The following is a 25,194-nucleotide window of genomic DNA, read 5'->3' as shown; positions in this document are numbered from 1 at the left end:
AGTCAGTGGGAGTGTGTGCTCAAAGAACAAAGCAGCTCTTCAGAGATAAAGCATGCTACCTCAGCCCCTTTAATTGGCAGATTAAATCCTTTCCCTCTCCTTGAAAGAGCTGAAATTTCCATTACTGGAATAATTTAGTTTTGGAAAAGAGGAATAATATCAGCATACTTCTAAAGCCCCTCAGGTTTCACATAGTACTTTTCTCAAGGTAGAGAGTACAAGAATTATTATCCCTATTTTTGAAATAAGAAAACTGAGGCACTGAGGAGTTAGGTGGATTGCTCAGAACCACTTATTAAATAAGTGAAAAGTCTAGTTCCAAATTCAGCAGCTATGCCACTATGTTATGATGATTTTTAGCAATCTTCTAAAAACTTACCTGATGTATTGGTGGGATCTTTAGCCACTGAGTGAGTCTTCTCAAGGTCAATTTATCCTAGCTTAGAGACCTTCCCCTGCCATACTCTCCCCCAACCTGGCCCCTATGCCTTTGCTCAGTTTCTAAGGAGGGCAGTTGCTGGGCTCGTTTAATTTCTAACAGCTTGGCAATCATGGACAGTAAACTCTATGAAGGTAGAACCTGCATCATTATTTTCTTTGTATTTTCTCTGGCACCGGGCAGGTACTTAATGCTTGCTGATTGAATAAATGAGTGACTATTAATAATAGATACAACCTTTTGGCTCTCTTTCACTGCAGACGGCATGGGGAAAGTACTGGATTTGAAATCAGGAAAAATAAAAATAAAAACAAAAACATGCTGATGCTCTGTTTCCATCATTTCTTGCCTATGTGACCTAAGTAAGTCACTTCACCTGTGTAAGCCTTAATTCCCTCAATTACAAAATGAAGCCAGTGACATTTTCCCTGGTTGCCCCATAGGACCAAACAAGGTCATAGATGCAAAAGCACTTTGGAAATTATAAAATACCATAGAAATGTGACCAATTGTTATTATGCATTTTATTTTTGACTAAGTGATTTCAAGGCAGCCTTAATGAGTTCCCAACAGAGTCTAATTTTCCTTTTTTATCTTTGCAAACCATCAAGTGCTATATGAATGTGAGCTGTTATTCCTAGTATCCTCCTCTAATGCCTTCAGGAAGCATGGAAACACTCTTGGAGGCCATGTCAATGGCATGCAGGCTTTATCAGGTCTTCTCAATCTGAAAAGACTTGAAGTCAGTCCCAAGGACAGTTCAGAGAAGTTCATCCTAAGAGGTTGACCACTAGATAATAATTATCTTAATTATATCAAACTAGAAACTAAAGTTTATACAATTTATGTTAATGAAGAAAGCATTTATAACCAATGAAATTACAGATGATGATTATTATCCAATCCAACAAGTAGTTCTGTAACTAATGTATTCAAGGCACTGTTCTGCATGCTGAAGATAAGAAACACACAACACACTCATACACACACACAAACACAAAATAGTCCCTGTCTTCAAAGAGTTTATATTCTATTGGGAGGAAATGACATATTAACACAGGATTATAGACTTACTAAGGTCACATAGACAGTAAATACCAAAGGCAGGATATGAAGTCAGACCTTCTTGTTCCTATTCCATCATTCTTTCCACTATGTCATTCTGCCTCTCAAGGTTGGCAAAGCATTTTACAAACATTAAGACATTTAATCCTCACAAAACCCCTATGGGTATGTGCTATTACTATCCCCATTTTAGAGAGAAGGAAACTGAAACCCAACGAGGTTAAGTGACTTTTCCTTGTATCCATAGTATGTGTCAGAGGCAAGATTGAACCCAAATCTTCCTGATACCAATCCCAGAATTCTATCCACCATGCCATACTGCCTATAAACAGTTAAATACATATCTGCTAATTTAAGGACAGCATTAACTGGGGGCCTCAGGAAAACTTCCTGTAGGAGTCGGCACATGAGCTGAGCCTTGCAGTAAAGGAGGGATTTGAAGAGTGTACAGAGTGATGACAAGCACCGCAGGTACCTTCAAAGGCTTGCTGTTTGACCACATCCAGAAGGGGCTAAGCCTGTGCAATGGCACAAAGGTGGGAGACCAGATGTGGAGTCTGAGGAACAACAACTAGGCCAAATCTCATGTGCCTCTGAAGGTTCAGACTGAAAAAAGAGCCCACGGAGGACTGAAGCAGACATGGCTTTCTTCTTTATTACCTACCACTACCACAGAATTATTATTATTATAGTCTAGATAATTATTCGTTTTTGTAATAGAGACATTGGCATGCCTAGGAAGCCAACTCTTGCCTGCCTCCATAGATGAAGACACCTTGAGAAATGGAAACTGAATGAAAACTTCAGGGGAAAAAGGAGTCTGGAAATTTGAACAGCTTGAAATAAGGCATCAGTTGTTTTCAGAATGTACAGAGGAAGGGAAATGATAAGATGCATTTATTTTCTTTCCCAGAAGAAACATAATTGGCTGATAAGAGTTTCCATGAGCAATTTTGATGCAGATGGTCTCAACCCTGTGGAAATTGCTTACCTTTGATTGCTCAGGAAATCCAATCAGGATAACGATAAGATGATCTGCAATGTGGGACCCTGCATCCAGAGGAATTGGCATACAGGGAGTTGAGGGATTTAGACACACAGAGTTATGTGTGAGTGAACCCAGAAGTAGCCAGGACAGCAGGCGGATATGAGAAACACACTCAATGAATTCTTTAGGTCTGCAAGAGAAGAAGGAAATGTGTAATATATGCAAGGATTCCATTCTCTACATGCAGAATAAATATGTGTTGAATGAGTGGAATGAATTTGAATGATCTTATAATCAGTTACACAAAAAAGGAGGGGAAGAAATATAAACTGACAAAATGGTTTCTATATGTACTATTGTAGTTCTCTTTACTAATCCCAAATATCAATTTCATGAGCAAGTAGTTACCTTCAATTTTTCAGGTCTAGATTAGCTACTACATTATTCTACTACAAGGAATGCTCAGTAAATTGTGCTGGCTTAGTCTCTCTAGAGTCAAAGTCCATTAGAGCTGAAAGGAACCTAAGAGACTCTGCACATGAGAGAAATGACACTCTGAGAAGTGTAACTTACACCAGGCCGCACAGATCGTGGAGTAGTGGCTGCCCACTTATCTAAGGACTCTTCCCCCTCCTTTCAGCCAGGGTAAATTATGATCCATGACAAAGGAGAAGTCACCTAGGGGATATGGCAGTGGGACCAAGTTTGGCACTTGGACCTTTGGGCTTTCCAGATCCAGATCCTCCTGCCATAAATTGTAAGAACAAAATCCTCTCTACTCTGTAGATGAACAGACCAAGGGTTGAGGTAGGCTACCTTTCACTCCTCCACTGTAAGGGAGGGGCAATTCAAATTCAATTACTTTGCTGCTCACTAGCACAATAACTCTTACAAAAATTAAGGAAAGGCTTCATTCTTACCTCTTCTTATTCCCAGACACACAATTTTCAAAAACGCTCTCTGAAAATAGCATACTTATTCCTGTTCCCTACACCTCTACTCACATCTGAAATGACCTCCCCCCTGACTTATTCCATCCTTCATGGTCTACCTTAGATCCCATCTCCTCCATGAAAGTGAGCCCTTCATCTCTTTGCCTGTTCTACTTCCTGTTCTATATAGTTTAGCCTAGAACTGTTCTCCAATTGTTTTATATTAGTTCAGTCTGCACAGTTAGATGGTTAGCCCTTTGGATAAAAACCAGGTTCTGTGTCCCCCCCACACACACACACACAGTACAAAAACATGTAACAAGTGTTTAATCAATATATTAGATCAAAGAATAAAGTGAAGTTCTATCCATTATCTGCAATTTTCAAATTAACCAACATGATCTGGATTTAGTTACATGTGAAATAGAGAAATATACATAATTATACAGGTACAGGATTGCAATGAGGAAGGGGGAGATTATTCACTGCATTTGGCCACTAGATATGCTAAGTATTTTAAAGCTTTTCCAGAAGAATCATTAGTCCTTTGAGGTCTAATTTCATAGAATAAAATAGAATAAAAGCATTTGCAATTTTTTTCTCTCACAGCAATATCATGAAGCACTTCATGTTCTGAGCACAGTAATGCTGCTAAATCACGAAGCCAATAGGTTCAGAGACACACTGCTTCTTGACAAACATTTGTTTCTACACTTCATACCAATCACAGAACATTTCTACAAATCCTAAGCACATTTAGTTAACTCCAGCAAGTACCAGAGAATTTTCCCTAGAGTTTCTTTCTACATCACCCTTTCTGAAGAAAAAAAAGTTTGGAAAAAAAAACAACTTACCCTTGTTGCATTGCAGAAGGAGGATGGTAGAGCCAAGGGAGGTAGCGAATAACAGCTTTATTATCCCTGTGATTGCCTCTCGTAATTTCCATAGCTGCAATTTGAGCCAGCCCGACTTTGAGATGTCCACCAAAGGTATCTTCATGCAAAGGCTGAGAACACGTCTTCATGTGACTCTACAAAACCAAAATTGGGACAACTTTTCACATTAATATAAAAAAAGATTTTATTTTCTTTTTCTTTTTTTGTTAAAAATTTTTCAATTTGGTCACATGAGCCACAAAATTTTAGCTTTTTAAAGGCATCTTAGAATAGAATGTTAAGAGTATAGGCTGTTAGGACATAGCATGCTAAAGCTGGCACAGGGATTAGAACACAGAATGTAAGATTATGGAACATTAGAACTGGAAGGGACCCTAAAATGGAGAACACTATATTACACTAAAGGGAATGTTATTAATCCTTACTCTCTGGATTTCTTTCTCCACCATATTCTAGTAGCCCTCTCATTCTAGAACATCCCTCTTCCTCTACAGCCTTTTCACACTGAAAGATCCCTTTGTCCCTGTATCTCCTTCCTCTGATTGGTCACTTCCTTGAAGAACCTCTGTTTTAAGGACAGGCCCCCATGCCAACCTACTCAATCCCTCTCTGGGCCCCACTCTTGATTCTCCAGACCTCTATTTCCACCATACCCAGAGACCAGTAACACCCATTCCCTTTTAGATTACTTTTTGCTCTTCCAAACCTTTTCATCCCTTCTCAAAGCTCCCATGGATCTCCCTCCCCCAACCCTTTCAGCTGAGAACTCTGCCTCAAAATTTACAGAAAAAAAAAATTGAGGCCATTCGCCATGAGCTCCTTCTCCTCCTCTCGTCCTCATCTTGTATCACTCATATGCCTTTGACCACTATTCCCTCCTTCGTTCCTGTATCACATGATGAGATGACCTCACTCCTTACTAAGACTAATCCCTCCACCTGCTCAACTGATACCATTCTAGCTCCTCTATGCCAATAGATTGCCCCCTCTGTCATCCCCACTCTATCGCTTACTTATAATCTCTTCCTGTCTACTGACTGATTCTCTGTTGCCTACAAACATGCCCATGTCTCTCTATTCTGAAAGAACCACCCCTGATCTCTTCATACACAATATCATCTTGTATTTTTTCTGCCCTTTGTGGCTAAACTCTTTGAAAAGGCCATCTACAATAGGTGGTACACTTGCTCTCCTCTCACTCTCTTCTCAAACCCTTAAAATCATTTCAACAAAAGTGTTCTCTCCAAAGTTACCAATGCTCTCTTAGTTGCCAAATCCAATGGCCTTTTCTCCATCTTCATTCTCCTCAACTTTTCTGCTTTGATACTCTTGATCATCCTCTCCTCCTTAATGCTCTTTTCTCTCTAGGTTTTCAGAACACCACTCTAGCGTGGTTCTCTTCCTACCTATCTGACTACTCCTCGGTCTTCCTTACTGGATCCTCATTTAGATCACACCCTCTAACCATAGGTGTCCTTCAAGTTTCTGTCCTGGGCCCTCTTCTATGATCCCTCTGTATTACTTCATTTGGTCATTTCATCAACTGCCATGGATTTAATTACCATCACTATACTAACGATTATCTAATCTACCTATCCTGCCTGACCTCCAACTACCTTTGAGCCATCTCCAACTAGATATCCGGTAGACATCTTAAACTCAACATGTCCAAAACCAAACTCATTTCCCTCCTTCTAACTTCTCTATTACTATAATTCCATCTACTAGTCCCTCAGGCTTAAAACCTAGGAGTCATCCTCAGCTTCTTATTATCCCATCTGTTGCCAAAGCCTGTCAATTTCACTTCTGCAGCATCTCTCAAATAAGCCCCCTGCTCTCCTCTGACACTGCCACCACTCTAGTGCAGGCCCTTATCACATCATGCCTGGACTACTGCAATAGCCTGCTGGTAGGCCTGCCTGTCTCAAGGCTCTCCCCACTCCAATTCATCCTCTAGATGTGATTCAGCCACTAGAGTGATTTTACTAAAATGCAGGTCTGAGCACGTCAAGCCTCCTACTCAACAAACTCTAGCGGCTCCCTACTGTCTCCAAGATCAAATATAAAGTCCTCTATGGAGCATTCAAAACCTCTTTTATAACTTAGCCTCCTCCTACCTTTCCAGGCTTCTTATATCTTACTCCCTGATATGTATCCTTTTATTCAGCGACATTGGTTTCCTTGTTTCCTGAACAAGGCACTCCATCATGCAGCTCTGGACATGTTTTCTGGCTGTCCTCCTTTCCTTTCTCATCTCTGCTTCCTTCAAATCCCAACTGAAATCCAACCTTCAGGAAGGCTTTCCCAACCTCATAATTCTAGTGCCTTCCCTTTGTTAATTATTTTTTTTATTTATCCTGTATACAACTTGTTTGTGCACATGGGTTTGCTTCTTGTTTCCTCCACTAGATTGTGAGCTCCTTCAGGACAGGGACTATCTTTTTGCCTCTCTTTGTATCCCTAGTGCTTAACACAATGCCTGACTCATAGTAAGGGCTTGATAAATGATTATTAATTTGACTTGACAAGCCTTTCAATTTATAGGAAGAGAAACATGTCTAGTGAGTAGAAGTGCCTTCACTCTCACTAAGCAATACTCCTCAATCATTCACTAGCTAAGTTCAACCAAAAAAAGGACTACCTACAGAGAAATCTTGTAATCATGTCTGTCCCTACTTGTCCTGTGAAAAGTTAAATCTACATGTTAAATCTATTTTCCTTCTAGCTAAAAGTTTATATACTACTATTGCACCAAGGTTGGTGTGTATATAGAAAGAAAAACTTAGATCATCCAAGCAGAATTTAGAAGCTGTGTCCAATGACAGGGGAACCTCTTTCTTTTTTCTCTGATGCATCTCTTCTTGGATCACATGGTTCTTGTTGATCAAAGAAAAATTGTTTGCTGCCTGATTTTGAATCTGGCTATTTTTTGTATTTGAATTTTTCTGCATTAAGTCTAGACTTTTCTTCAGTGTTTTCAGATCTATTAGTTCCCTAGTGGGAGGATGATGGCAAAGAGGCTGATTTACAATTAGTAATTCATTCCACTCCAAAGAACAATGAAAAAGATCAACACCTTCATTTGGGTATTGTCCATTTGCAAAGGATATTTTAAACCATTCTCCTGGAGCAGATCCTTTTTCTTAAGGAACTCTGTCCAGAAGTCTACTTTTTTATCATTACATTCTACATTACACCATGCTTGTTTCACAGGCTCATACAGGATTTATAGGAAAGGGAATTTAGAGACCCTCTTTTCCAAACCTCTCATTTTACAGATCAAAAATTAAGACCTGTAGAGGTAAAGTGACTTGCCTAAGGTCACAAAAATAGAAAGCAGCATTTAAACCCAAATCCTTTGACTCTAAATACAATATTCTTTCTATTACACTACACTGTCTTTTCACATAACATCTTCCAACAGAAAGTCAGCTCTTTGGTGCAGAAATTAGTCATCTTTCATATTAGTATCTCCAGGAAGGGTCTGGAGTGGTAAGTAAATGTTTGCTGAACAGTAGGTTCTCAGTAAATTAATGAATACATGAGAATAGACATCATGATGTAGTAAAAAGAACAGCAGATTTGGAACATGAAAACCTATGTTTAAGCCACAGCTCCTCTACTTAGAGGAGCTCCTCACCAAGACTCAGTTTCCTCTTCTATAAAATAAGGGGCTTAGAATATATGGTGTCTTAAGAGCCCCTCCAGTTATTTCATTCTATATTATGTTATCTGTATTTCCCAAATTAATTTGATCATAGAGCACTTTAGAGTTTGCAACTGACCAAATCCAATAATGTTGGTATAAAGTATGGATATATAGATTAAATAGGGCTGAGGAAATTTTGCTACACAATACAGGAAATTAAGTTTGTTCTCATACAAAAAAATGCATGTTTTGAATTACAGTTTGACATAGGTAACTTACTATTTGTTATTTTAGAATAACACCAACATCAATATTTTCTATGGAACCTCCTACTCATATCACACAGAGCTTCTGGATTCCACAGAATACAGTTTAGAAAATATAAGTCTATACTATGTAGCTATAAGGCATTGATTTTTGTTAAATATTTGTTGAAGGAACAGAGATAAATGAAGATTAACTCCAATTGTTATCACAATCTGGAAAGCATGGCAGCTAATCTATGGGGCAAGAAGGCAGCAGCTATTGACAAGAGTCCTAACAAGGACATCAATTTCTTTCCCATTCTATAGCTGACTATAGATAGCAAAAAAAAAAAAAAGAAGAAGAAGAACCTCAGCTTCCAGAATGATGTCAAGTTGGACCATTATATCATAGTAGTTGAATTATGTGCTTTGGAGAGAGAGAGAGAGCAAGATAACCGGATAAGATCTCTATGTGGCAGAACATTGTAGCTCTGGTGAGTCTTTATACCTGGTTAGCTTTCTCTGTGCATCCATATTTGTGTTTTCTTGTATCATATATCCCAAAGAAAAGTCCCATGTGATCAGTGGACCAGGCACAGACTACAAAGAATAAGCAATGATAATCCTGTCATCAGATCCATCATCGGGTCCATGAAAGCAGCATCCATTACTTCACCTCCTAAGTCCTTACCTATTCTCTTGGACATGGATATTAGAGATCATAAGTCTCTGACACTAAGTAAACACAAATCTTCATGCAAACTAACTATACACAACATAAAACATTTGAAAATATTCCTCTTAAATTTAGAAAACCCAAAAGCTAAGGCTGTATAAGTCACACATATGTGTTTGACCCTACCTTAAGTTTGGTTAATGTATGCATGTCAGCAATAAAGTCCAGTACTTCATTAACATATTGTCTCATACACTCCATAGCTGCTGTTCCACACTAAAATAAAAGGAGACCCATTGATTAGTTTGACTCTGGAGCACCACTTTTGCACTTCTTTTTATTAGGAGGATAGTTGACCTCTCTCTTATTCTGTATTGCTGCTTAATGAGTTCTCTTTCTGGCTTTCTGACCTACTCTGCACTACTCAAAATCTTAGTTTGTTTGAATCATAGCAGTTTGAAAAGAAAATCAATTTGGATAGTACTCAGGGTGAAGGGCAACAAGAATTTATTAAGTACCTGCTCTGTACCAAGTACAGGAGAAACAAAGACAAAAGCGAAACAACTCCTCTCCTCAGCTCACTTACATTCCAACAGGGAGACAAAATAGACATACATAGCCATATGCAAAACAGATATAAGGTGATATTGAAGGAGCAAGCTGGGGGAGCACCAGCATCTGGGGAGGGGTTGGGGGTCAGGAAAAGTTTCATATAAGTGACACTGGAGCTGAGTCTTGAAGAAAACTAGTGATTCCAAGAGGCATGTGTTAAGGCAGCCATTGGTAACTGATTATTGCTTATAAGAGTCTAGATTATAGAATTTAGACCTGGAAGGAACCTATGAGATTATTTAATTCATTTATTTTACAGATGAGGAAAAAGATGCCCTGAGAAGTGAAATAAGCAGCCCAAGGTCACACAGATCACATGCAGCACAGTCCAATTCAAACTCATGTCCTAATTTCGAATCCAGTGTTTTTTCCCACTATTCCACACTTCAATATTTCAAAAAGCAGTTATTTCATTGGTTGGGATACTCCCTCCACCAACATGGACCTTAACCCTTCCCTGCCTTAATATAATGTTCCACGTGGAGATCAGCCTTCTAGTAATGAGCATCTCAGGATTTGGTAAGCCTAGTCATTGGATGACAGATACAGCCTAGTAGCACCTATCAGGGTTTGCTTAAAAGCATTGCCTTTAAAATTCCACTATGATAAGGCACTGGAGGAGAACTTCAGTGGAGAAAGTGATTGTTATTTAGAAAAGAAATGGCTCTTTCAATTCAATTGGATTTTTCCAAATGTCGGTATAATATTAGACCCTCCCTGGTCATCCTACTATGGACCACCCATAGTAGGTGTTATTTACTAGTGTGACTCTCCTACACAACGGCTGAAAAGCACCATGGAGATTTATCAGTAGTTATTGTATCTGCTTCTTTTTAAGGTATTTTTCCAAAGAAGTCATTGTACATTGCTCATCTATTTTCAAAAGTCACCATGTTTACCTCAAGGCATTGACCTTTCCTTTTGATAAAAGAAAGACATGTATGTTACTGTTTACCTCTTCCTCAGGGTAAGCAGTGGGTGAAATAACAATAAGATGGGAAAAGAAATAAATGGCTGCCACTCTTTTTCTTTTATGTTAGCAGGTAACTTGGAGATCTTTAAAAAAAAAAGAGAGACAGCAAGTGATAAAGAATACCACAGTACTTAGTTATTTAAAGATGTAAAACTACTGTCTCTCCATGCAAATGCAATGAATTTAACATGTCAGGGAGAGAGGGAAAATGCTCATATAGACTAATTGATCAAAGGTATGCTGAGGTTCCTATGTTAGATTGGCTATAATATAGTTCAAAAGTAGATCACCTCTGAAGCTTAATTAACAGTCCTGTGGAGACCTATGTTTCCTTAGGGGAATCCGGAATCTGAAATACTTAATCCACTCACCAATTGACTCTCATTTCCCTGTATTCATTTAAGTCTGAATTTTGCTGAACAACATCATCTTTTAGCTTTTTCTCCAATGTTACGCCTGTCAGTTTCTATGGCAGGATAACAAACAGTAAAGTAAGGTCACTGGCATGCCTGCCTGTCAAGGTGTCTTCCAACCATTCTATGGCAGCAACGGTTTTCTTTTTTGTTTTTTAAGCCAAATGACAGAATTATAAAAGGTTATTGAATATTGAACCACTAATGCAGAAGATAAAGAGATTTTTTCCCAGTTTGTGCCATCGTTTAGACCTTTTGCATATGCCATATAAATATAAAAATCTGTTCTCTAGACCTTCTGAAAGTGATTGTTTCCTTTCATCAGTAACATGTTATGCCATATTGATCAGGTTTCTATAACAAAAAAAATATTATTGGAGGATATATAGTTAGGATTCAAAGCTACAGAAAAGGGAGGTTGAGAATTTACTGCTATTTAGCTTTTTTTCAGGCTCCTAAGTGTTCAATTTAGAGAATTCAAGCCCCCAAATCCAATTTGGGATCTGATTTATCTGCCTCAGTTGGCTACTTTTATAAACCAAATCAGAAAACTGCCAACACTCATTTTTTGCTTTGTAAACACACCCATGGCCATAGATTTGGAAAATATAAAGGATTCAGCCTCATTTGTCTTTTCAGGTTTATCGACTGACTGATTACACTAGAAAAATGATGATGTTAGAAATCTGGTTCTCTGATTTATAGTCCCAAACTGCAACTTGAAAAGATTCATATCTAACTTCCTCCAAACTAATTTTGTAAGAAGCAAATAATTAAGATCTATAAGGAATTCAAAGTGCATCAGGGGAAAGGTACTAGACCAGGGGTGGGAAACCTATGGCCTTGAGGCCACCTGTGGCCTTCTAGGTCCTTGGATGCAGTCTTTTGACTGAGTCCAAGTTTTACAGAACAAATCCTTTCACTAAGGGGATTTGTTCTGTGAAGTTTGGATTAAGTCAAAGCGCCACACTTGAGGACCTAGAGGGCCACATGTGGCCTCAAGGCCTCAGGTTCCCCACTCCTGTACTAGACCAACAAGGTACTATGGGTTTCTCTTTTTTTCTCTCTTCAAAGATAATGTGAGCACTTCCACTTAACTTTGATACTTCAAAAGATTTATGATTTCACTGGAGTTGATATTCTCTCCACTGATTAAGATAATAATCTCTCAACACCTTAGTAGACAGGAAGCTTGGAGAGGCAGATAGTGCTGGACTTGAAGTAGAGGAGACCTGGATTCAAATCCTGTATGAACATGGGCAAATTAGTTAACTTTTCTGAACCTCCATTTCCTTTTCTGTAAAATGGGGATAATGATATCTGTCATTCCTCCCTCACAGGTCTGTGGTAAGGTCCAAAAGAGATAATGTACATAAAGTGATCTGCAAACATTAAAATATTCTATAAATGTCTGTTATTCTAAGGCAGCTAGGTAACATAATGGATAGAATGCCAGACTTAAGAGTCAGGAAAACCTGAGTTCAAATTCTCCTTTAGACACTTATTAGCTATGTTACTCTACACAAGTCACTTAACCCTTCCATTCCTCAGTTTCCTCATGTATAAAATTGGGATAATAATAATAATAATACCTACCTCTCAGGGATGTTGTGAGGATCAAATCAGATAAGATACAGATAGATAAATAGATAGACAGACAGATATAGATATAAATTATGTATTTATATTTAAAGTATTATATTATATTGCAAACCTTCAAGTGCTATTTTCACAATCTTCTATGGCCAAAACAAAAACAAAACCCGAAACAAAACACTTAATGGCTAACCTTCTGGTGATAAGTCTCTGCACTTAGATAAGCTAGTCTGTCACTGGGACTCTATGTGAAGCCTTTAGTAGGACCAGCCAGAACTTATGACCCAGGGTTACCTCAACACCATGAAAAGGCATCTCATAAGGTCTTTTTTTAAGTCACATCTGACTCTGTGACGCCATTTGGGGTTTTCCTGGCAAAGACATTGGAATGGTTTGCATTTCCTTCTCCAGCTCATTTTACAGATGAGAAACTGAGGCAAATGGCATTAAGTGACTTGCCCAAGGTCACACAGCTAGTAAGGCCTGATAAGAATGCATGAAGATGAGTCTTCCTGATTCCAAGCCCAGTACTCTTTCCACTGTGCCACTTTAGAGAAGAATATTTTCCACTAGTCAAAATTTCAGTTTCTCTATTGTCGACAAATGTAGGTAACATCCCTACTATCAGAAAAATTCATTTCAAATCAAATCAATTCAACAGGCATTTATTAAGTACTACTCTAGGCAGTAGGTGTACGAAGGAAAAAAGGAAAACAGTACCAGACCTCATGAGCTCTCATTCTACTTGCCATTTATCTGTGTAAAATAGCATATACACAGAGAAATAAATGTAAAATATATACAACCTAATTACATTGAGAGGTGAGAGAAAGTACTATATGGGGACCAGCAAAGGTCTCACAAAGGAAGGTTCTATCTGAGCTAAGCCTTTAAGCAGGCTAGGGAATATGTACTTATTCCTCTAGTAGAAATCACTATTATAGATATACTGCTCTGTAGAAAGTTTAGAGATTAATAAGAGACAGTAAAAATTGCTACTACAAGAATAAATACTTGTTCTGGTAACATTTATTGATAATAGAAAAAACTGAATTCTAAGATGGAGGGTTACAAAATTAGTCATGGTATTGCTACATACATGAATTTTTCTGGCATTTTTCTTTAATTGAATGGATGAAGTGGAGTTATGAAGAGTTTTTTTTTAAATACAACTTTAATGGAACCCTTGTTAGATATTTCCAAAATTGGATAACAGGTGATTTCCTGTAACAACTGAATTGGTTTCAACATTCTGAACCATCTCTTTTGGAAATGTCAGTCTGCTATATCCATTTAAGTTTTTACTAGTGTTCTTTTAAAAATTGAAGCAGGGCTATTTCCAGCATTTACAACCTCTGTGAAAACAGAAAAAAAAAGTAAAAAACAAGCTAAAAATCCTTCTGGGCTAAAATATGTTTACCCGCATGGAATTAGACCCAAGGTGAAATGAAGGACTTGATTTAGGTTCCAGACTTACACCAGGCATGGATGCGATCATCTGCTTGTGCAGGATTGTTGACTCAGCTAGTTTGGTTCCAGCATCTGCACAAACAAACTAATAAGAAAATGAAAGAGGAATTATTTTTCTAAAAGTCCTTCAATATTAACAAGTAATTCATGATTTTATTAGCTCAATTCAAATTCATTAGTATTTACATTCAGAGCAGTCTGTCCTGGATACATCCAATCTTTTAGTCAACATAAACAAACTCATTTCTATTGAAAATTCAGCATCAAAGATTAATATAAGAATTCTTACTTGTAACAAAAGCACTAAGTGAAATAAGACTAAGATGCTCCATCAGAAAGAAAATAGAAGACAACATAGAGCATAAAATGTTAGAGCTGAATTTAGGGTTATAGATTTAAAGCTTGAAGGGATCTTAGAGGTCACCTAGTCCTACCCCCTCCTACATGATTTGCCCAAATTCAGACAAGTCCTGAGTGGCAGAACTGAGATTCAAACCCTTGTTCTCTGATTTCAAATCCAGAGTTCTTTTCACCACACCACCCTGCATCTCTAAATATCAGAATGACAGAACATATAATGTTAAAGCTTAGAGGTACTTTTGATAATATCAAGTATAATAGTATTATGTAAATGAGGGAATTGAGGCCCAGAGACAGGAAGGGATTCGTGCAGAGTCATACAGTGGCAAAGTCTGGGATCCTCAATCCAATGTCCCTTCCATTATACCATGGTGCTTCCAGGGGTTATTGGACTCTTATTCTTTTGTTTTTCCAGTTTAAATGTATAGTTAGGACATCTATTACTAGGCTGTAATTTCACGAGAAAAAAAAACCAAAATAACAATCAGCCTTGGCATTCTTTTTCACCTGTATTTTCTAATCTTCTCCCCCTCTCCTCAGACAATCTACAAGGAAAATCAGTTGTTGCCCGAGTCAGTGTTCAGGAGGAAATCACTAGATCATGGTCAAAGTTCAGTAACCGGCCTTCTTTCACTTCATCTAGAATTTTGTGGGGCCTTGCTTGCCACTTGAAACAAGTACAGAGCATTCAACTGTTGGCATTTTTTGGGTAACCACTTAATTAAACACAAACAATAACTGACAAAGTCTGCCGAGCTTGGATGGAGCAAATAGCTCCATTTAACATCATTACTATTACCATCTGTTCTCCAGCTGCAGAAATTATTGGAGTCCTGCTCTACTGCTCTACAGGAAGTTAAGAAAATAATTTTTTAGATCACAGCTCATTCTTACAATGTTATAAGGTTTACAGATCACATGCCTCAGAAAAGCCATATGAGACATATTGAAGCAGGTGTGTGCCTGATTGTGGGGTAATTGGCAGCCTACCCCATAACAGAGGACTGTCAGACTCCATGTCCAGCTGACCCTGTCTAGGTGAGACAGGACATTTGCATTCTATCCAAAGGATACTTCCTGTTTTTCACCATCATCAGACTGACTGATTGGTTTGTTTAGTGGGCTGGACCTATGATTTCTTTGCACTATGAAAATTACTTCTATACTAAGAGCATGGAAGTTCCTACCACAGATGTAGATTAGCAACTCCTTTAAAATTAATAGTCTTGAAGAGTTACCTATGGAATAGAGGTTAAGCAACTTGCCCAGGGTCACTGCAGCTGATAACATGTCAAAGGTAGAACTTGAGCCCAAGCCCACTAGACTTAAAAGTTGACCTGCTGTCCACTAGACTGTACTACCTTTATTAATCTTTTTTCTGGGTAATTCCTCTTGATTCCTATTACTAAAAAGCTCTACACATTTCTGAGTAACTAACCACTTCCAATCCTTTCCATGTCAATATTTGAAAGAGTTGAGATGGTTATAGGTATGTTTCTATAACTTATGTTCATATTCATTCATTAGCATTTGATATATCTCTTCCACTAAAACATTAGTTCTTTGAGGATAGGAACATTCCTTTCTAAGTTCTTTACAGTACATTCTATGGTATAGTATGTCAAATGTCATGGGTGTTAAAGCCATATGCTGTAAAAAGGAGTGTCTGATTAAATGATTCCTCTTTTGAGACAGTCCTAAAATCACCATATGTTGTTTTAAAATAATGCTTTGTTACAATACAACAAAATATTTGACCTGTTTTTAAATTCTTGTGATATAAGTAGTACAAATTTGTGATATTTATTTTACAGATGAGAAAACTAAAGCTCAGAGAGTTTAAGTTTAAGGATCACGAAGCTTATAAACATCAGAGTCTAGAATGGAACCCAGATATTCAGACTCAAAGGCCATTGCTTTTTTCAACTATAACATTTTGCCTCTCTACAAAACACAAATTAATTACAATACCTAAGAAAAAGTGAAGTACTTCAAAGCAGAGGGGGATGATTTTTGTTAGGTGTGCAATAGACAGGATCCATGCTTAAAGCAATTTAAGACAAAGGTTTTAAACCTTTTTTGTGTGGTGGGACACCTTTGGCAGTCTGGTGAAGCCTACAGACACCTTCACAGAATATTGTTTTAAAATGAGCTAAATAAAATAGTATTACAAAGGAAACCAATTATATTAAAATAGTTACCCAAACATTTAATGTGAATATTTATGCTACAAAATACTGAGGTGAAGGAACAGTGGTAGGGACAATCTTAGGCAGTGCTTGGTGCAGCATTCCCACTGCACTAGACGTAGAGTCAACAATCTCCAGGTTGAGTCCTGGCTCCACCACTTACTAGCCATGTGACCTTCAACCACTGCCTTAATCTCTTTGAGCCACAATTACCCTATCTGCAAAATAGAAACAATAATTCTTGTTCTATCTACTTCACAGGATTATACTGAGGATCTAACATGAAAATGTATGTAAAATTTTTAGTAGCAAAGTGATTAAATCAATGTAAAGCAATTAATATTCTTACCACAATTCTCTAAAACTTCAATTTGCCTGAATAAAACTAGAGAACCAGTTTTGCGATTACAGTTAAATTTGGCCATAAAAACAACAGTCCTGTATTCTCAGAGTCGTCAAAGAGTTTCTTTAAAATTGTCCTTACTTCATCACTACACAGGCATATAGCTTGGACCTGATTCCACTACAAGGACAAGCAAAGATATTGGGCCAAAAAACAAAAAAAAAGGGGGGGGAAATTTCCAATATTGGCCAAAGTATTTAAGAAAGAAGCATGTCGTGATGATGAAGGCAATAGAGGTGCCTCCTGCCAGGATGACTTATCTCCCAAAAATGATAATTTATAAACACTCCCAGAGTTTAAACTCTTAAAAATGCTTTGATCAGAAAAACCATGGTTACAGCTAATTCCTTTTACCACAAAAGATAGAACAGAATAAAGAGATGTCCCATTTAAGGGGTCAGACTCAGAATCATGTCAATTTAACTCAATGAATAATTATTCATTAGAAAGGAAAAATGATAGCTAACATTTTAGTTACCATGTATAGAGCACTTAAAGGCTTGAGAAGCATTTTACATGTATTATCTCAATTGATCCTTAAAACAACTCCATGAGATAGATGCTATTATTATCCCCATTTTTAGATGAAGAAATTGAGGCCGAGAAAGGTTAAATGACTTGCCCACAGCATAAAGTGTCATAGAGCTGGTCCCAAAATCAGAAAGACCTGGGTTCAAGTCCTACTTCTGACACATGCTAGCTGAGCAAGTTACCATGGGCAAGTCACATAATCTCTCAGTGACCCAGGCAATTTTATAAGACTCTAAATTGCAGAACAGGATCCTATCTGCGTTAGCAGATAATGCTTTATTGACTTCAATGGGTCTCTGGGTCTGCCCTAAAACAAATAAATCACTTTCAAATCTAAAAGAAAAATGTGCAGGACCCTGTGCTTATACTTGTGGGAGCACAAATACAGCTATGACATACACAGCTCTCAAGGAGCTTACAAGCCAGTCATGGGAAATACGCCTACATAAATTAGTCAAGTCACTTCAACTACTCAAACCTCATATGAAAAATGAGAGAACTGAACTCAACATGTTTCTATGGTCCCTGAAAGCTCCAAATAAATCCAAACATCTATGAATAGCATGACTAACTAGACACAAGTAAGGAGGAGATAATGAGCACACAGTAGGGACTAAAGGAGGAAGAGGCTTACCAGCCATCAATTGCTGAAAGCTGAGTAAAACTCAAGGAGACAAAAAGCACTGACAAGGAAGAAGGGCCCCAGGGGAACACACCGACTCCAAGGAGCAAATGTCTACATCCCCCTCCTTGGGGAGCCAATCCAGGGCAGTACTGTAAGTTACCAAGGCTCCATATGTCTCCAGGGGTAAGCTCTCTTTATTCTTTAGGGGCTTCAATGTTCTGAATCTGTGGAAATGCAGCCATTTATATAAGTGCATATAGTTGTAGTATCTGCCATTCTTATGCATTCCACTAGCTGCAAAATGGCACTAATCACATATAGCTGTCAAATCATCAGATATGGTTTGAATTAACTTATGCTGAGGTGCAAGGTCAAGTTCCAATCCTATGTTAGCACTGAGCAAGTAAGATTAAAAAGTTGCTTTAAAAGTAATGGTGTGACCCTGAGAGAGTTGTGGGGCCATTTATGAATTGCTGGCCTTTTCAAAGGATTCTTAAAAAAATAGCTAAACTCTAAAATCATGTAAGAAATGTGAGTTATCATCTGTATTATTATTATTCTTATTCCTTTTGCATGTCAGTATAGACTAATTTATAAAACTAAAGAGGGCAGCTAAATGTAATAGAAAGAACATAGGGCTTGCACAGCCAGAATCATAGAAAATGATGACCCACTAGGTCTAAAAGCAGCCCATTCCATATATGAATAACTGAAATTGTAAGGAAGTTTTTCTTAAGATCAAGCCTAAATTTACCTCTGCTGCTTTCAATCATGGCTCCAGGTTCTGCTCTCTGGGGCCAAGCAGAATAATTCTAACCCCCCTTCCACAAAACAGTCTTTCAAATTTTTTTTTAAAAAAGCTAATATGTCTTTACCAGGTCTTTTCTTTTCCAACTTAAACATCATCATTTCTTTCATCCAGTCTTTATATGGCATGCTTTTGAGACATCTCCCTAGTTTCCTTTCTCTAGACACTCTTCAATATGCTAGTAGTACTTCCTAATATATGGCAGGAATGAAGATACTAAGGTTTTAGTCTAGGCTCTGATATATACTAGCTATATGACCAAGGACAACTCTCTGAACCTCAGTTTCCTCCTCTATAAAATGGGGATAATAGTGCTTGGGGCAATTGGTCTCCAGGGGTTCTTGGAGAAAACAGCTTTGGTAAACCCTCAATTGTGTGTAAATGTGACTTGTTATTGTTAACTAAGGAAAACTTCAAAATTTAACTAAGGAGAACTTCAAAATGACAAAACTGTTCAAATCTGATTGCTTTTCAAGACAGTGAGCCTCTTTTTGAGCAAAGATTCCATGAGTTACTGTTTGTCAGGGACATTATTAAAAGAATGTCTCCCCAGGGTCGGAGTTGAACAAGATGACCTCTAATGGCCTATCCAACCCTGAGATTCTGAGTCCAAGATTCTAAACCTCTTTGCTCATTTAGCAGCACTGGACTGAAATTTTTTTTCTCAGCTACGCAGAATTTTCCCCATTACAAAGACAAAACTAAAAGCAGAGAGGGAAAATGATGACTAACATAGAAGAAGAAAAAAAACCTCTTTACCTCCAAATAAAATATAGTAATAATGTCACTGTAATAATGCACTCCCCCATAAAGATTACAAAAGAAACAGACATCCATTATGTGCCATTATCAAATGCATTCATTATATAAAATGCACCAAAAATAGCATCTCCGCCTCTCCTCTGAATATAGTGATCAGCTTATTACTAACTCATCTAATATTAATAACCTCATGTCAATAGTAAGCAGTAGAAATGCCTGCAGAGTGAGTTAATGTAGGTGCCACATGCAATACTGTGGAATTCCTTTGTCATTCAGCCCACAGTAAATCTATCATTAAAAGAAAGCCTTTCTCCCACAGGATATCTAAACTTATGAGTGAAGCCAGAGTTATGTGCTACAGTGTGGGAGTTTTAGATGAAAATTAACAGAACTTCTCTGTTAGGCACATAGTAGGACCTCAGCAAATACTAGATGCATTGAAGTCAATAAAGCATTTATTAAGTACCAACTGTATGCCATGCTGAGCACTTGGGATACAAAGAAAGGCAGAAAACAGTCCTTGCTCCTAAGGTGCTCGCAGTAAAGGTGGAAACAACATGCAAACAACTATGTACAAGCAAGCTAGATAAATTTAAGATAATCTTAGAGAAAAAAGCACTAAATTTAGGAAAATTAGGAAAGACTTCTTGTAGAAAGTAGGACTTAGGTGAGACTGGAAAGAAGCCAGAGAAACCAGAAGATAGAGGTTAGGAAAAAGAGAGTTCCAGGCATGCAGATGAAAATGCTTGGAGTCAGAAGACAAGTGTGAAAAACAAGAAGGAGATCCAATTGTAAAAGCCCAATGTGTAAAAGAGAGTAAAGGTTAAGAAGACTGAAGAATAGGAAGGAGACAGGTTATGAAGGTCTTTGAAGTTTGTCCTTAAATTGAGATGAAGTCTGCCTATCTATAACTTCCTTCCCTATCCCCAAATACACAAGGGTTCTTGCCTCTGGGTCTATGGAGAATAATGAACTTAATCCCTTTTCCACAAGACAAACTTTTAACTATCTGAAGACATTGATCATGTCTCCCTCCCTTGCCCTCCCTCCAAATCTTTTCTTCTTTAGTTCAAATAAGCTCATATGACATAGTTTTGAGTCCAATCACTGTCATCCAATTTTTGACTTTTCTAGGTCATCAATGTCCCTTCAAAATACCTGGCATCCAGAACTGAACACTGTACTTTAGATGTGATCTAGAGAGAGCTAGCTGGCACAATGGGTAGAGAGCTACATGTGGAGGCAAGAAGAAATCCAGACTCAGACACTTACTGGTTGCATAACTTTTGGCAAGTCACTTGAGTTTTCTGCCTCAGTTTCCTCAATTGTCAATAATAATAATAATAGCATCTATCTCTAATGGTTGTTGTGAGGATAAACAGATATTATTTGCGAAGCTGCAAAAACTAAAAAGATATATAAATGCTTGTAGCTAATCAGCACAGATGGAGTGGGACTATGGCCTCTTTTGTTCTGAATATTTCTTCAATATTTCAATAGTTAAAACTTCTATAATTCCATCAGTGTGGGTATTCCTTCCATCAGTCTGGATAAAAATGCTTCTATAATTCAGCAGATGGATTTCAGAGTTGTTGTGACTCAAACATTCATCACCCTATTGCCAATCTGGTGACAAGCCCAACTGAATAGCGAGGTTGGTCCTCAGAAAGCAGTTAAATGGTTTTTCATTAGGCTTGTACTTCTGTATACAGTACTTTTCATTTCAGCCTAAAACCACCAACCCTCTGTGGCTTGACAAAAGGCTTCATGAATTTTAAGGGCCAAAAAAAAAATCTCCATCTAATGGTTAACCTTATGGTGACAAAGCTCTTTCTACACTTAGCTAAATTGGTCATCAGGCAACAAAGTCCATTGCCAGGACATATACTTGAAAGCTATTCAGCTTTATAGAACTTGATGTTGGCATAGCTTTAAAAAAAAATCCAAGGTTGTCTCCTCCCATAATTACGTATCAGAGAAGGACTCTAGTCAAAGAGCCTAAGCTCACATTATTGTTTTTGGCTACTGTGTTACTTTGACTCAACTTATAATAACTAAAACTTTCTCATGAGATCTACTTTTTAGTCATGTTCTCCTCCCCTAATCCCATACTTGATCAGATAAATTTTTAACCTAAGTGTATCATTTTACATTTATTTAATCATTTGATCTTTGTAAACTATAAAACTATATAAATGTGAACTTTTAAAAAATTAGATTCAGCCCATCTTTCAGCTTGTTGAGAACTTTAATTAAAGAATGTCAACCCCTTTATCTGGGAAAGAAGTCCCTAATTGACAAGAATTGTTGGGTAAACTAGAAAGCAGTTTCTTAGAAACTGGTTTAGACCAACATCTGATACCATATACTTTAATAAGTTCAAAACAGATATGTGAACTGAATAGTAAAGGTCATATCATATAAAAAAAATTACAAGAGAATTCACTCAGGTTCCTTTCACAGCTATGACTTGGGTGAGAGATCTTAACAAAGGATAGAGATTATCACAAAAATGTTTTTATTGCATGAAATTAAATAGATTTTGCATAAACAAAATTAATGCAACCAGGATACAAAGGGAAGAAGATACAAAAATCTTTGTATCAAATATCTGAGAAAGACATGATATTCAAGTTGTAGAGGCACAGAAATAAGTAAAACCAAAAACCATTCCCCATAGATAGTTGGTCAACGGATCTGAACAAAGAGGCCTCAAAAGGGCTCAACTATTAACAATGAACTATTAACAACAATAGGAAGGAATGTTCCAAATTGCATAAGAAAAGTACAAACAAAACAACTCTGAGGTTTTGCCTCACACCTAACAAACTGTCTAAGAAAGCAAAAAAAGGGAATAGTCAACGATAGCAAAGTAACACACTGTTTGTTGGTGGAACTATGAGAGAGATCTAACCATTCTGGAAAACAATTTGGAATTATGCTTAGAAAGTTACTAAAAATGTCTATAACCTTTGATAACCCATTACTAGGCATGTATACCCCAAGGAAGTCGGGCAGTAATAAAAGCCAAATATCAAAATACCAACATATCTATGGCACAATTTTTTGTAGTAGCAAAGACCTGAAAAGAAAGTAGATGCCTTTGACAGTAGAGACTGTTTCCTTTTTGTCTTTGTATAGCTAGTGCCACGGGATCTGGCATATCGTTGATGTCTACTAAATGCTTGTTGATCAATTAATTCTGTCATCCAACTGGTTGACTCTTCCCCCACCAGCACAGGCAGCAACCCCTAAATGGTTAGATGGTCTTAGTAGATAGTCTTCACAAATTGTTATGACTGAAAAATATATTATTTTGTGTCTAACCTAGTAATAAGCTTTCAGTAATTAAGTTGCTTCTCAAATGACAGAAAAGCAATTTGGCACCAGTTCCATACTTGAAGCTTTTACAATTAGATAGCACTTTTTTAAAAAATAAAGATCAATACCATGTAAAGAAACTCCCTAAGGACAAGGAAATAATCTTATATATCTTTGCAAATCTTTCTATGCCTAATACACTGTGCTACACAGAATGAAACCACTCAGTTGAGAGGAAGCGCCTTCAATCCACATTATTACTCAGTCAAATTATTTCTGGGGAGAGGCAGGAAGAAGAGAGGGGAGGAAGTGAAAAATTTAGGATCCATACCTATGATATCATAGGTGTAGAGAGCTCCTAGTGAGGAAACTAATTGTTCTGAAACATAGAGTCTTAGAGAATTGACTAGGGCACCAAAAGGTTAAGTAAATTCTTAGAGTCACACAGTTGCTATATATAGAGAGAAAAAGCTTAAAGTCAGGTCTTCCTGACTCTGAGACTGATTCAGTCCACTATACCATAGTGTCTTTCTGTTAGTATAGTAGTAGAGGTAATACTACTTTAAATGGACCTCTATGATGCAAAGGAATACATTTATTTCCATGACTTGAGTAATTTAACCCCTTCTCTCTGAGATTAATATTATTCATGATAAGATGTACAAGTTGTTACTTTTACCACCTTTTGCTTTTTCCTGTTTTTAAGTCTTGACTTAGTTGCCATACACACACACACACACACACACACACACACACACTGTCACACAAACACACACATATACGAATACATACTCATTCACACACATACTACAATGGTTTTAGATGAGAGTCACAGAAGGAAGTGAAAGAAGGCTAAATTTTTACCAGAGTTACTTACTGGATCACTAAACATGTTTCTTCATGAATCTGAAAACATTCATTACCCATTAAAAGAAGAATCTCACTTCCCCGACCTTTCCATGACTGGCACAGCAATGAATGTACCAGGCTCCAATCACTGACTCAACCTAAGCTGTCTTATCCAATATCCACTTCCAGTCCTTTTTTATTCTTTAGGAGGACATGAAGAAAAGTGACAGAAAACTCTGATCTTTATGTCCACTTATTGAAATAATAATAATAAGTGATATTTACAGATTTTAAAGTTCGTAAAGAGCTTTACATCTATAACCTCATGAAGGAGATAACATCTGAGTTGTACTTTGCAAGAAGTTAAATATTCTACAAGATGGAACTGAGGTGAAAATACATTCCATACATGGGGGAACCACTTGTAGAAAAGCATGGAAGCAAAAGATGACATGACATATATAGGGACCAATTAGCAAAGTCTGACTGGCATGGAAATTATGTAATGGAAAGTAATATGAAACTAAAAAAGTAGATGAGAGTCACATTATAGAAGGCTTTAAATGACAAGTTGAAGACATTGGATTGTCCTCAAGTCTGTAACAGGGGTCTGTGGACTCTGGGTTTCAATTTTGCCCACTGTAAAATGAAGAGATTGGACTAGATAACTTTTAATGTCCCTTTCAGTTCTAAATCTATGATTCTATGATCCCATAATCAGATTTATACTTTTAGGAATATAATTTGGTAGTTATGTGGAAGACTGATTGGAGGGACAAGAGACTGGTGGCAGAGAAACCAATGAGGGTGCTATTAGAATAGCTCAGAAGAGAAGGTCCTCAGCTTTTTTCCTCTAAATGAACAATCCAACAACATATTCTGCTCCCAGAGAATTATTAGTGAGTCTGGAAAGTCTAAAGTAATAGAGAAAAGAGCAATATAACCACAGAGAGAGAAACTGTACTACTTTCATCTATTCTTAGTAAACCCATTGAGGGCTTTCAGAAAACTGGGTAAAGGGATGTTTTCAAGGATGCTTTCCTTTTTACTTCCTCATGAAACCATTTTACTTTGAGTTTATAAGAGCATAAGAACCTATCACTTACTTAAAAACTGGCAGGACAAGAACTGATTTTTGAGTGAAGGCTGCTCTCTGTGCAGCTGGCCCTTCTTCCAAATGAAGAAGGCTGAAGTCGGATTAAAATGTATTATTCATAGAGTTGTCCCCAATGGGCCTATTCTCCAAATGCCTGACACAACTGCCTCACAGCCCAAATGATTTTACCTTTTGATTTCTCTATATTAGTTCATGGTTCAGCGACAAATGCAAATTCACCCAAGAAAACAGGAAATACATGTCTTCATAAACTGCCTGCATGAATACATCAAGAA

The 25,194-nt window shown here is 37.4% G+C and overlaps 1 protein-coding gene across 1 annotated transcript in view; it reads right to left on the bottom strand.

Annotated features, from left to right (window-relative positions):
* Positions 1–25,194, bottom strand: part of UNC79 (unc-79 subunit of NALCN channel complex) — a 316,047-nt gene that overhangs the window by 14,986 nt on the left and 275,867 nt on the right. The window contains 4 exon segments of the mRNA XM_078151418.1: positions 2,496–2,682; positions 4,279–4,454; positions 9,077–9,166; positions 13,962–14,039. Of these exon segments, the coding sequence (XP_078007544.1) occupies positions 2,496–2,682; positions 4,279–4,454; positions 9,077–9,166; positions 13,962–14,039 (531 nt within the window).

The sequence above is a fragment of the Phascolarctos cinereus genome, unplaced genomic scaffold, assembly GCF_003287225.1.
Source record: "Phascolarctos cinereus isolate Bilbo 61053 unplaced genomic scaffold, phaCin_HiC Scaffold_3;HRSCAF=262, whole genome shotgun sequence".
Lineage (NCBI taxonomy): Eukaryota > Metazoa > Chordata > Mammalia > Diprotodontia > Phascolarctidae > Phascolarctos > Phascolarctos cinereus.
The sequence above is the reverse complement of the archived record's forward strand: the minus strand, read 5'-3'. Positions and strand labels throughout refer to the sequence as shown.